At 37.8% G+C, this 14,831-nt stretch overlaps 1 protein-coding gene across 5 annotated transcripts in view; it reads left to right on the forward strand.

Annotated features, from left to right (window-relative positions):
• The window catches only part of LOC135219164 (E3 ubiquitin-protein ligase TRIM37-like), a gene marked incomplete at its 5' end in the record, with an annotated part of 44,981 nt that overhangs the window by 5,495 nt on the left and 24,655 nt on the right, over positions 1 to 14,831 (forward strand). For all 5 annotated transcript variants that reach the window (XR_010315384.1, XM_064255691.1, XM_064255694.1 and 2 more), the window contains 2 exon segments: positions 13,332 to 13,535; positions 13,867 to 13,970. Coding sequence is in view for 4 of the 5 variants with exons in the window: in XM_064255691.1 (XP_064111761.1) it covers positions 13,332 to 13,535; positions 13,867 to 13,970 (308 nt within the window).

Consider the following 14,831-nt stretch of genomic DNA (forward strand, 5'->3'; position numbering starts at 1 on the left):
GCTACGGCGGGGGTTCCGTTCTTGAGACGCGTCGTAAGCCGGAACATCATCGTAAATTCCAAGAAAACCTTACTCATAATGCTTTGGGTGCATTGAAAACTATGTAAACTGCATTCTTATTGCATTTTTTATCAAAAAAAACCTTCAAATATTGATTATTTTGTATCTTTGGTGTCATATTTCTTGTGCCAGATTAGCGTTGTAGGCATCGTAACCCTGGAACATGCGTGGTAACCCTTGAAATAATTTCTGATGAATATAATTGAAAAGCGCCTTAACCTAGGAACGTCGTAAGTGGAACCCATCATAACCCGGGGACTGCCTGTACAGTGTTCCCTTGTATTTGCAGATGTGTACCAAACACCCCTGTGAATAGTTAAAACCACCAATAAAAATGCTTATAACTGCCTGTCTTGAAAATTCAGATACCAAATGTATATACCTTAAATAACATCCTACTTCAAATATACCTAAAATTACTAACTTATTACTGTATTAATCTTTGAGGTTATATTGTTAACATAATTTCAAATTCATCTTAAACATTTTACCATTAAGAATATATACCTACAGCCAATAACAGAGAGAGAGAGAGACCATTGAATAGCAACATCATATATCTGACCATCAAGAGTGAAATTATGAATTATTTCTGAGACAGAGAGAATAATAATAGAGAGAGAGAGAGAGAGAGAGAGCGAGAATAACTCTCAGACTGACTCCTTCCCCTCCGCCAATTCAATTCGTATATCAAACTGTCATTTACTCCCCCGCCTTCCTACCTCCAAGTGGATAACAAGACTGGGAATCGCTATTTTTTATTAATCTTATTAATATTTGAAAATTAGTTATGTGGTAAATAATTTATTTATACTCTAAACAAATAAACATAAGTGAGAGAGAGAGAGAGAGAGAGAGAGAGAGAGAGAGAGAGAGAGAGAGAGAGAGAGAGAGAGATGTTATTGTTTAATCTCATTAAACTTAATTTGTTCCGATACGTAATACAAACCCTCGGTCCTTTAACAATAGGAAGGTAACTAGCGGCAGCTGGGACGGTCGTAAGCTTCGAACAAGGGGAGAACGGTAGTTAACTGCTTGTCCGATCGTGCGCGCGGTGAAGAATCACTTTTGCTTTCGGCCGCGGGTGTGAAGGACGTGTTCGTCATCGCTCTCTGCCCGCTTCATCGTCGTATGCTTTGTTTATATTGTGTTTTCTACTAATGGTTTGTTTGACTTGAAAATGAAACTGTAAGTACACTGTTTTCATTTTCATTACTTAATTATGAATCAACATGGAGCTATCGCCGTAGATGCGGCGATTTCCGCTCTTTTCATGAAATTGACTTGAATTATGTCTCGGTGCCGAGGGCGGGTGCACTCGCGCCGAGTCATGTATTTTGGGCGAAAGTGTGTAATTGAAAGATGTAAGTACTCTTTTTCATTATATTTTTGCCCTGTGCGTTCGTTGCCGAGAGCGTGATTGCGCTCGGCACGAGCCTCTTATTTGTATGAATAGAATGCAATGAAAGTGGATTCGCAATGCAGTATTCTTTTCATTTTCATTTATTAGTTGCATCAAATTTAATTTTGGATCAATTTCCGCTCTTACCCGGGAATTAATCCTTACGATTTATTTATGTGAAAGTGAAAATCGCAAGTGCAGTATTCTGTTTCATTTTCATATATATTTTATGATAGCATCATATTATTATGGATCAAGTTTCCGCTCTTACCCGGGAATTGATCTTTCCCCTTTAAGTTCTATGAAGTGAATCGCAAGTGCAGTATTCTGTTTCATTTTCATATTACTTTTCACTGCTGTGCGGGGGTAGGGGAAGCGAAGGTCTGCCAGGAAGTCGTCGGAAAGCTCTCCCGCGACTCCCTTGGTATCCGATTCTTCGTCTTCTTTCCTGCCCCCCGCTCAGCTTCTTCGTTGTATTTTGTATTTGGGGTGTTCCTTGCGTTCGGGGTGGGGCATGTCTTCCCCCCGTGCGTGAGGGAACCCCTCTTACTAATCTGTCTGTGCTACCGCAGGTGCTACATCCGTGGGAGACGACCTTGGACAGGTATGGGCCACTGCGGCTGCAGGGCGTGCCTAGCATCCACGATCTGCTGCAGCGTCTAGCGAGGTCTGGGACGGTGACCTTGGAGCGGTCTCCACTACAACCTTCACGGCCGCTTATGCTGCTTCCCCCCCGCTGGTCTACACTCCCCATGCTGTGTCGGTGACGCCGTCTGCCGCTACTAGGGCCGGTCGCCGCCGTACCGAGGAGGGGTATGCCGCCGCCGCCTGTGTTGTCTTCTTGTTGCCTGCCCCAGACTTCCGCTGTTCCAGCAGCTCGCCCCTGGACCGGCCGCCAGTACCCAGGTTCCCGCTGGCTGCCGATGATTCTACGAGGCGATGGCTGGGCCTGCCGTACCTGCCGCTGATGTGGTTCCCGCTACTGGCTTGGCTGTCCCTTCTGTGTTTACCGCTGCCGCTGTTCCTGCCGCTCATGAGCTGGTTGCTGTTCCTGTCGCTCCTGGTTCCTGCGCCTGTCCATGCTGGTCCTGCCCATGGTGTGTCTTCCCCAGTCCCAGGTCCTTCCAGACAGGTGCAGTCGGGCCGTGTTGCTTCGGCAATAGGCCCGACTCCGGCCTAGATAGAGGACCTGACGACTGTCCTGCGTGAGCTGACGAAGAAGAGGAAGGTGTCATCTTCGTCTTCGTCTGCTGCTGCCTCTTCCCCTTCGACTTCTAAGGCCCATAAGCCGAAGAAGAAGAAGGCTGCCTCCTCCCCCCCCTAAGAAGTCTCCTTCGGGAACTTCTAAGGGCCCGTCCCACCTCGGTGGGACGGGGGGTCCTTCTGCTGGTCCTCCTGCTCCTTCGGGAGCGGGGCCCGTCTCCCCTTCCGTAAGGAAGAGATAGACGGGGACCAGAGGAGTATCAGTTAGCACTGGTACTTCCTCGCCTGGTGCTAGCGGCGATGCCGCTACGCCAGGTTCCGGCTCGGTCTCTCGTTCGCGGGAGATCCCCAAGTGTACGCTCTCCCTCGGGAGACCGTGCAGCCAAAGTTTCGGCGCCAGAGTTCGCTCGGCGCCAAGACCGCGGCACAGAGCAGAAGGCTGGCGAGAACCGCTCAGGTGACTCTCGCCAGGCCAGCGGCCGCTCTCGCAGCGACCAGCTGGTAACCGGGGTTTTCCCCCTAAGAAGACTCCTTCGGGAACTTCGAAGGGCTCGTCTCACTCCGGTGTGACAGGGGGGTTCTTCTGCTGGTCCCTCCTGTTTCCTGTTCGGGAACGGGGCCCGTCTCCTCTTCTGAGAAGAAGAAGAAGACAGGGACTAAGGATGTGCTGGCTACCGCTGGTACACCCTCGACCTGGTCTTGGCAGCTCTGCTGCTAAGCCAGGTACCGGCTCGGTTTCTCGTCCGCGAGAAGTTCCGAGTGTACGGTCTCCTTCGGGTGACCGTGCAGCCAAAGTTAAGACGCCTGAGTTCGCTCAGCGTCATGACCGAGGCACGGAGCAGAAGACTGTCGAGAGCCGCTCAGGTGACTCTCGCCAGGCCAGCGGCCGCTCTCGTAGTGACCAGCCGGTACCTCGGGTGGACGTGACGGTCTCTGACCGACCACGGGTTGAGGCTGGGAAGAGGTCCCCCAGGTCCCCTCGACCGATGGTACCAGCCTCGGCTGGTACCAGCGGTTTGACGTGCCGCGAGGACGCTCACCGGTCTCACCGCGAAAGTGAGCTCTGCAGGTCACATGACCGCCGCTCCCACAGGGACCGGGCGGATACGGTAACCAGCAGCAGCTCGTCTGACGCACGGGACCGGGGTCGACGTGCTCAGTTGAGCCACTCGCCAGGCCTGCAGATCGATTCACCATAAATCAAAATATTGTGCTAGAGACTTCCCGTTTGTTGCAAAATGAAGGTAATTGATTTTATATTACTAGACTGTAAGTGTTGTAGCTTACAATTACAGTTTTCGACCATTTCGGTTGAGTTAAAGTTGACCGAAGGACGAATTTTTTCTATTTATCGTTATTTATATGAAAATATTTCAAAACTGATGAAAGCTACAACCATGGGTTGTTTGTTGTTGTATTCTACATAAAATTGCGCACATTTTCATATATAAAACTTTATGTAACGGCTAATTTAAAATGGTGCAAACATTACGACAATTGGACTAAAAATTTTATGATTTTTTCAGGAGTTACCGCGCGGACATAAGGAAAAAGTTTATTTCATAAATTCACCATAAATTGAAATATTGTGCTAGAGACTTCCAATTTGTTGCAAAATAAAGGTAAATGATTGAATATTACTAGAATGTAATAGTTTTAGCTTACAATTGCGTTTTTTGACCATTTTGGTTAAGTCAAAGTTGACCAAAGGTTGAAATTTTGGCGTTTATTGTTATTTATATGAAAATATTTCAAAACTGATAAAAGCTACAAATATGGGTTGTTTATTGTTGTATTATACATAAAATTGCGCACATTTTCATATATAAAACTTTATGTAACGGCTAATTTAAAATGGTGCAAACATTACGACATTTTCGGAAGAGTAACCACGCGGACGTAAGGAAATGTTTTTTTTTTTTTCCCCTAAATTCACCATAAATCAAAATATTGTGCTTGAGACTTCCAATTTGTTGCAAAATAAAGGAAAATGGTTGAATATTACTAGAATGTAAGAGTTTTAGCTTACAATTGTGTTTTTGACCATTTCGGTAGAGTCAAAGTTGACCAAAGGTTGATATTTTGACACTATCGTTATTTATTTGAAAATATTTCAAAACTGATAAAAGCTACAACCATGGGTTGTTATTTGTTGTATTTTACATGAAATTGCGCACATTTCCATATGTAAAACTTTTTGTAACGGCTAATTTAAAATGGTGCAAACATTACGACAATCGGACGAAAAAATTTATGATTTTTTCCGAAGAGTTACCTAGCGGACGTAAGGAAAAAGTTTTTTTTCATAAATTCACCATAAATTAAAATATTTTGCAAGAGACTAACAATTTATTGCAAAATGAAGGTAAATGATTGAATATTACTAGAATATAAGAGTTTTAGCTTACAATTGCGTTTTTCGACCATTTCGGTAGAGTCAAAGTTGACCGAAGGTTGAAATTTTGGCACTTATTGTTATTTATATGAAAATATTGTTATTTATATGAAAATATTTCAAAACTGATAAAAGCTACAACCATGAGTTGTATTTTGTTGTATTCTAAATGAAATTGCGCACATTTTCATATATAATACTCCATGTAACTGCTAATATAAAATAAAAATGATGTCAAAGTGACAAAATAATTTTTGAGATGTGTCGCTGATGCTTTTTAGTGCGAGAAGAAAGAAATTTGCGCTTGCGCGCCTGGGTAACGATTGTAAACAAAACAACGCCTTGATCCGCGAGCTCCCAGTATCCCCCAAGGCGCGTGATTCAAAGGTTTTTGCCTAGTAGGCCTATAACTATTTTTCCGTGAATTTAAAAAAAAACTTTTTTAGGTCGACGTACCATACGTCCAATCGGCATACGACAGACAATTTTAGTCGACGTTTAATACGTCTCTCTCTCTCTCTCTACTGAGATGAGAGATTTTTATGGTACATGTATGTATAATATGTTTATTAATATTTTCAAATAATAATAATACTATAACTGTAATTACAAAAATCATATGAGATAGTATTTTAAAGAAATACTACAATAACGTTTCCATTTCACTCTTTCAAATATGGATAACTATCTCTCTCTCTTTCTCTCTTTTACTGAGATGAGAGAATTTCTATGGTACATGTGTATATGTTTATTAATATTTTCACATAATAATAATAATAATAATAATAATAATAATAATAATAATAATATAACTCATTTCAAAATTCATATGTGATAGTATTTAAAAGAAATACAATAATCTATCCATTTCACTCTTAAATAAGGATAACTCTCTCTCTCTCTCTCTCTCTCTCTTTTGCCACATGAGATACGCATGTCATAGTGGTAACTCTCGCCCTCTGTTTGTCATGTTAGTTTATGTATACGGTATATCTTTAAGGGCATTACTACATTTTATGGTGAAATAATAGCATACAGTACTAATTTTCAAATATTAAGTTTAACCCTCTTACGCCGACTGGACATATTTTACGTCGACATTTTTTGTCTCCCGTGTGCCGACTGGACGTATTTTACGTCGACATACAAAAGTTTTTTTTAAAATTTGCGGAAAAATACTTATAGGCCTACCAGCCTAAAACTTTTGAATCACCCGCCTTGGGGGATGCTGGGAGTTCACGGATCAAGGTGTTGTTTTGTTTACACTCGTTACACAGGCGCGCAAGCGCGAATTTCTTTCTTGCCGCACTAAAAAGTATCTGTGACACATCTCGGAAATTATTTCGTCACTTTGACATAATTTTTGTACCATTGTAAATTAGCCGTTACATGAAGTATTATATATGGAAATGTGCACATTTTTATGCAGAATACAACAATAAAATACTCATGATTGTAGCTTTTATCAGTTTTGAGATATTTTCATATAAATAACGATAATTGCCAAAATTTCAACCTTTAGTCAAATTTGACTCTACCGAAATGGTCGAAAAACGCAATTGTAAGCTAAAACTCTTATATTCTAGTAATATTCAAGCATTTACCTTAATTTTGCAACTAATTGGAAGTCTCTAGCACAATATTTTGATTTATGGTGAATTTATGAAAAAACTTTTTCTTTACGTCCGAGCGGTAACTCTTCCGAAAAAAATCATACATGCGATTGGGTAATGTTGCACCATTTTAAAATTAGCCGTTATATAAAGTTTTATATATAGAAATGTGCGCAATTTCATGCACAATACAACTAAAAACAACCCATGGTTGCAGCTTTTATCAGTTTTGAGATATTTTCATATAAATAACGATAATTGCCAAAATTTCAACCTTCGGTCAACTTTGACTCTACCGAAATGGTCGAAAAACGCAATTGTAAGCTAAAACGCTTATATTCTAGTAATATTCAAGCATTTACCTTCATTTTGCAACAAATTGGAAGTCTAGCACAATATTTCGATTTATGGTGAATTTATGAAAAAAATAACATTTTCTTTACGTCCGCGCGGTAACTCTTCCGAAAAAATCATATGTGGCGATTGTGGTAATGTTTGCACCATTTTAAATTAGCCGTTACATAAAGTTTTATATATGAAAATGTGCGCAATTTTATGTAGAATACAACAAAAAATAATTGAAGGTTGTAGCTTTTCTTATTTTTGAAATATTTGCATATAAATCACGATAAATAGATAAAAACCACGTTCGGGCGATTTTGACTACCTAAATGGTCGAAAAACGCAATTGTAAGCTAAAACTCTTACAGTCTAGTAATATTCAGTCATTTATCTTCATCTTGAAACAAAGTCGAAGTCTCTAGCAAAATATTTAGATTTATGGTGAATTTAAAAAAAAATCTTTCCTTCCCTCCGCGCGCGGATTCTCCGCCACAAATCTCCAAAATACGTACGTCCCATTCTCGGAGTATTTGCTCCGTTTCATATTAGGCATTTCATAGAGTTTTATATATGAAAATGTGCGCAATTTCATGTAGAATAAAACGAAAAATATTTGAAGGTTGTAGCTTTTCTTATTTCCGAAATAATTGCATATGAAAAATATATATATATATAAAAATTCGACATTCTGTCAACTTTAACTCGTCAGATATGGTAAAAAACTGCAATTGTAAGCTAATACTCTTACAGTATAGTAATATTCAATCATTTGTCTTCATTTTGAAAGAAATTGGAAGTCTCTAGGACAATATTTATATTTATGGTGAATTTTTGAAAAAAATATTTCTTTACGTCCGCGCGTTACGAATTCATGCATTATTTTGTGATAATATTTTCTCTGTGTTGCTTTTATCGTTTTACAATGTGTTATATAACAAAATGATCGAAATTTAGTGTACATTACAACGAAAAAAAAAGTAACTTGTTACCTTTAACCGTTTTGCGCACAGCGCGATTTGAATACAATTATATATGAAATTTCGTTTTTGCGCTATCATATATCACATTATTTATATATGATAATGATAATTTTTTCATTTCTGATGGTTGAATACTAAACGTCAGGCAATGACAAAAAAAGGAGCCAAAAATGAACTCTTAATCTTGAAAACTAAGTGCGCTGTGATTTTTTGAAAAAATATTTTTTCCGCTTCCACGCTCACTCCGAAACCCCTCCGGCACACGGGACACAATTTTTTATTTACCGCTCCGGCGTAAGAGGGTTAATGAGATTAAACAATAACATCTCTCTCTCTCTCTCTCGCTCTCTCTCACTTAGGTATGTTTGTTTTGTAATATTAATAAATGATTTACCTTATAACTAATTTTCAAATATTGATAAGATTAATAAAAAATAGTGATTCCCAGTCTTTTTATCCACTTGAGGAAGGAGGGCGGGGGAGTGAATGACAGTTTGATATACGTATTGGCAGAGGGGAAGGAGTCGGAGTCTAGGAGTTATTCTCTCTCTCTCTCTCTCTCTCTCTCTCTCTCTCTCTCTCTCTCTCTCTCTCTCTCTCTCTCTCTCTCCATTATTAGTCTCTCTGTCTCAGGAATAATTCATAATTTCACTCTTGATGGTCGGATTTATGATGTTGCCATTCAATGCTCTCTCTCTCTCTCTCTCTCTCTCTCTCTCTCTCTCTCTCTCTCTCTCTCTCTCTCTCTCTCTCTCTCTCTCTGCTACTAGAATACAACATTCAACAAATAAATCACCTGCCAACAAGAAAGGAAAATACTTTAGACCTAGTATTTGTGAACGAGATGAATTATGTTAAAGAAATAATAGTTTATAATGCGAGTATTTCAGACCATAATGTCATAGAATTAACAGTTCATTCCAAAGCAAGTGAAAATAGAGATAAGCAAGAAATGAAAAAGTGGGAAGGATATGGAAAATACAACTTCTACAGTAAAAATATAAAATGGTCAGAAATTAATGAAGAATTAAACAAAGATTGGGATAACATTTTCGTAAGTGATGACATAAGGGTAAATACGGAGATATTATATAAAATATTGGAGAAAATAGTGGAAAAATATATACCGAAGAAGAAAAGTAAACATCATTCATGCATACCAAGAGACAGAAGGATCTTGTTCCAGAAAATCAGAAAGTGGAAAAAAGGTCTTGCAAAAGAAAAAAATGCATGGAAAGTTATAGAACTAAAAAGTAAGATAGAAAATGCAGAACAAAAGATTATACAATCAAAAGAAAATGAAAAACGGGACTTGGAAGAAAAAACCCTATAAATATCAAGCAAAACCCCAAACTATTATACTCATATGCGAAGAAGATGAATAAAAGAAGAATAGAAATAGGCCCTCTGAGAATTGAAGGGAGATTAACGAATGAAAAAAAGGAAATTTGCAACATACTGGCAGAACGATATAAGAGAGAATTCACCCCTAGAATAGATAATGAAGATAATGATATAGAAGTAAGGGAAGAAAATAGTGAATATTTAGCTGACATAGAAATTAATGAAGCTGATATTGTGCAGGCAATTAATGAAATTAAAAATGGAGCTGCTGCAGGGCCGGATGGAGTCCCTGCTATTTTGTTAAAGAAAGTAGTTCATTCTATCGCAAAGCCACTTGCAATATTATTAAGACAAAGTGTAGATACAGGCAAGATTTATGATGAGCACAAATTAGCACATATCACCCCTACTTTCAAAAGTGGATCAAGACTAGAGGCAAGTAATTATAGGCCTGTGAGTCTAACATCACATATTATGAAAGTGTATGAAAGGGTAATGAAGAAAAATATTATGAACATTTAATAAAAAAATAATTTGTTTAATATAGGACAATCACGGTTTTCGTACCCGGAAAAGTACACAAACCCAACTGTTAGTCCACCGTGAGAACATATTCAAAAATATGAAAAGCGGAAATGAAACAGATGTGGTTTATCTAGACTTTGCAAAAGCCTTTGACAAAGTAGACCATAATATATTAGCAAAGAAAATTAGAAAACACAATATCGTAGATAAAGTAGGAAGATGGTTAAAAGAATTTTTACACAACAGAAAACAGATAGTTATTGCAAACGATGAGAAATCGGATGAAACCAAGGTAATATCCGGTGTGCCACAAGGTACGGTGCTAGCTGCAATATTGTTTGTTATTATGATTGAAGACATAGACAGTAATGTTAAGGATTCGGTAGTGAGTAGTTTCGCTGATGACACAAGAATAAGTAGAGAAATTACTTTGTGATGAAGATAGGAACGCTCTACAAAGAGACCTTAACAAAGTATATGATTGGGCAGAGGTAAATAGGATGGTATTTAACTCTGATAAATTTGAATCAATAAATTATGGAGACAGAGAAGGAAAGCTATATGCATATAGGGGACCTAATAATGAGACAATCACAAATAAGGAAGCAGTTAAAGACCTTGGTGTGATGATGAATAGGAACATGTTATGCAATGATCAAATAGCAATTCTGTTGGCAAAATGTAAAGCAAAAATGGGAATGTTGTTACGGCACTTCAAAACAAGAAAAGCTGAACACATGATTATGCTTTATAAAACATATGTTCGTAGTCCACTTGAATATTGCAATATGATATGGTACCCACACTATCAAAAGGATATTGCACAAATAGAGAGTGTACAAAGGTCCTTTACAGCTAGAATAGAAGAAGTTAAGGACCTAGACTACTGGGAAAGACTACAATCCTTAAAATTATATAGTCTAGAAAGGAGAAGAGAACGCTACATGATAATTCAGGCATGGAAACAGATAGAAGGAATAACAGAAAATATCATGGAACTAAAAATATCAGAAAGAGCAAGCAGAGGTAGATTAATAGTGCCCAAAACTATACCAGGAAAAATAAGGAAAGCACACAGGACATTAATCCACTACGCACCAGCATCGATAATGCAGCGTCTATTCAATGCGTTGCCAGCTCATCTGAGGAATATATCAGGAGTGAGCGTAGATGTGTTTAAGAATAAGCTCGACAAATATCTAAACTGCATCCCAGACCATCCAAGATTGGAAGATGCAAAATATACCGGAAGATGTACTAGCAACTCTCTGGTAGACATTAGAGGCGCCTCACACTGTAAGGTAAGGTCTGTGTTATTGGCTGTAGGTATATATTTTTAATGGTAAAATGTTTAAGATGACTTTGAAATGATATTAATAATATAACCTCAAAGATTAATACAGTAATAGGTTAGTAATTTTAGGTATATTTGAAGTAGGATGTTCTTTAAGGTATACATTTGATATCTGAACTTTCAAGATAGGCAGTTGTAAGCATTTTTAGTGGTGGTTCTAACTATTCGCGGGTTTTAACTATTAACGGGGGTGTCTGGTACACATCCCTCGCGAATACGGGGAGAATACTGTATATAGACAGACTTGCAACCCATGGGTAATTGTTGATGATGATTATGATTATTATTATGTTAAAACCTCGGTTTTTGTACGCCTCTCTTTTTGTATGTTTCGGTTATCGTAGACTTTTTTCTACGAAATTTTGTCTCGGTTATCGTGCTTTCCCTTGGTTTTCGTACACTCAGAAACGCTCTATCTGGGGCCCAGTGCGTGACCAAGCCCCGTATCAAGCACCCAAACAAAGCATTCCATCTTTTGTGGCCCATTCTGCTTTTGTGTTCATTGTTTTTTGTGCTCTTTTATTCGAGAGTGCTAGTCCTTGTGTAAAAAAGGCTAGAAACACAATTTAAGAAAGAATTAGTAGCAGTGTGTTGGAGGAAGTTGCATGCCTATCTCAGTGAGCAAGTGCCTACAACAAGTACTGCTGTTAGTGAATTTAAGGCCAACAGAGGCTGGTTTGAAAGATTTGGAAAATGAATGGGCATACATAATGTGTGTACTTCAAGGATTAAGGACATGTGCAAAGTGGAATGATGTAAAACATTTTGTGTGGAATTATCATCCCAACAAAGAAGTTGTAATCTGTGTCCCCAACATGTTTAATGGCAATGCCATGTTTAATTTTAGGCAAATTTTAAAGAAGCACCAGAAACAAATGTCTCTGGACAGTTTTGTTGTGCGACAGGGTCCAGCAACTCTCAAGCTGGTCCTAGTGCCAGTAAAAAATGAAGAGGGAAAGTAACCTCAGATTGTACTCGTAAAAAACGAATAGAAGTAACCCCAGATAGGTCCTTGATACCTGAAGTCCTTCTTGAGGGAGATTCCTCTTCCAAACAATAACTTCTCTTCTTCCTTCCTCTCCGTCTTCCATACGCTAACAAGTGTTTTCCATAAAGGTAAGAGTGATGTTAAATGTTCATTTATTCATTTCATTAGTCATTTATATTTATTTCTCATTGTTTTCTGTATGTAAAACTGGGTCTATTCCCTATAAAGTGTTTTTTTTTCATATTTTTGGGGTCTGGAATGCATTAATTGTATTTACATTATTCCTTATGGGAATTACTGTTTCAGTTTTTGTAAGTTTCAGATTTCGTGGGAGGTTCTGGAACGGATTATATACGAAAACCGAGGTTCCACTGTATTATTATTATTCAGTAGATGAAACCCATTTATGTGGAACAAGCTCACAGGAGCCATTGACTTGAAGTTCAAGCTCCCAAAGAATATGGTGTTTATCAGGAAGAAATAAGAGGAAGTAAAAGGAAATACAGAAGGGAGATGTACCACTTATTAAAGAAGGAAAAAAAATTAATAAATATCGATAGAAATATATCAAAATGAAAGAAGAATCGTTTTAGGGTAGTTATGCATTGCATTTTTACTTGAACTTCCAAATTCTAATTGCACAACTTCCTCTGGGAGGCTGAACTTCCAAGTTCTAATTGCACAACTTCCTCTGGGAGGCTGTTCCACTGTCCAACAGCGTGTTAGTGCCAGCGTGTAAAAGCTTTGCTTTATTTCTATAAAATGACATTATATGAAGAGTATGAATAGAAGAATATTAATATACACCAAGAATTCTTTTAAAACTATTTCACTAACAAATAATGTGGTTCATTTGAAATTAACAAAAATGTTACAGCAGATTCCAAAAGAAAGTGATAGACTTACATCTCTGAAAGATGGTTTAATAGAGGAATAAGGAAAAATAAAAGCAACAAGAAAAAACCCAAAGAATTATTATTGTAATTTGAAGGAGTTTAATTATTGGAAAGTACAAAACAGAATGTTTTTCTCTTCAAAATATTAAACAAAGCATAGAACTATAATCATTGCTTGTCTTTTTAAAGAATAAAAGTATTTTGATTAAAAATTTTTCATTATTTTCAGGCTCTAGGCATAAGTCAAATAGAATGGTTCGGAAGCCATTGTTACCCATTGCTTCAAGTGTCTTAGATACACTGCAGCTAGATATGGCAACTTTACTCCAGTCAAACCTTCCAACGTCACTTCAGAATTCCAGTGGCCTCCCAGACCATGATCGTCCGGTGAACCACCTAACACTTTTGAGTGACTCCAGTCCTCCTACCAAAAGTAAGGTTTAATGGATGTAGTAATTACTCATGAATCAAGATTTAGACAATTAAGACTGTTCATTAAAATGGGATAAGCAGAAAGTTACTTAAGATCCTCAAAACTTCTCAACAAGCTTATTTTTATATTGATCTTATTATCAAGTATTAAAAGATAAATACCAAATTAAATGCTTAAAATAAATTAATACATCCTTGTTCTTACCAGTTTTAAAATTTTAAGTATTTTAAAATGTTTATTTAATATTTATATATTTGAAGATTAACACAATGCTTAAAACTTGATTATATCTAATTAGATAAATATTTTCCTAATATCAAATGTATTTTAGGCACATATCGTCCTCCACTAGCACCACGTCCTTCTCTCTACAGTCACCATGTAGCTGAAGAAGCAAAGAAGGAGCCACAATGTGTTTCAAATGTTGCAGACAAGGTACGCATATTCTCAGTAATAGTAGTTACTTGGAAATTTTTGTTGGATAATGAATAATATTGCCAAGACCAGGTAGAACATTTTATTTTTGAAACTTTTGGGGTGTACAACCTCATCACCAGGTTGAAATCATGTTGTGTTAGTATTTCAGCCTGGTGGTGATGTCATTCATCTCGAAAGCTTCCAAAATAGAATGAAGGGTGAAAGCTGAGGACAGAATTTAGAAAGCTTTGTGGAAAAGAAGTTAAAATTATATATATATATATATATATATACAGGCAGTCCCCGGGTTACGACGGGGGTTCCGTTCTTGAGACGCGTCGTAAGCCGAAAATCGTCGTAAGCCGGAACGACGCTTGGAAATATGTCTTAAACTAATAAAAAGTTATAAAAACCTTACTTGTAATCCTTTGGTTACACTACATGTTGTTTCCTGTAGTTTTATGTACAAACTGGAGTTATTTTCATAAAAGAATGCTGGTTCTTGAAGGTAAAAACTATTGTAATCCTCTGGTGACACTACATTCTTGAAGTTTTATGTACAACCTGGAGTGATTTTGCAAAATCTTGAGGGCTACAAGAACAGCTGATTACTATTTACGTATCATATAGACTAATTAAAGTAAATGTATCTTTAAATAGGCTTATATATTAGTATCAACAAAACATTTCCTGCCATGAGTCAGAGGCCGTTTAATGAAACGAACACTTCTCTGTCCTATCTGTTCAGAAAATAAACGTTACGTCAATCCCCGAGACCATTGTTGCCAAAGCGTCTCTCTCTCTCTCTCTCTCGTCTCTCTCGTCTCTCTCCCTCTCACTCTCTCACTCTCTCTTCTCTCTCTCTCTCTCTGATCAAAT

This window comes from Macrobrachium nipponense, chromosome 1, assembly GCF_015104395.2.
Source record: "Macrobrachium nipponense isolate FS-2020 chromosome 1, ASM1510439v2, whole genome shotgun sequence".
Classification (NCBI taxonomy): domain Eukaryota; kingdom Metazoa; phylum Arthropoda; class Malacostraca; order Decapoda; family Palaemonidae; genus Macrobrachium; species Macrobrachium nipponense.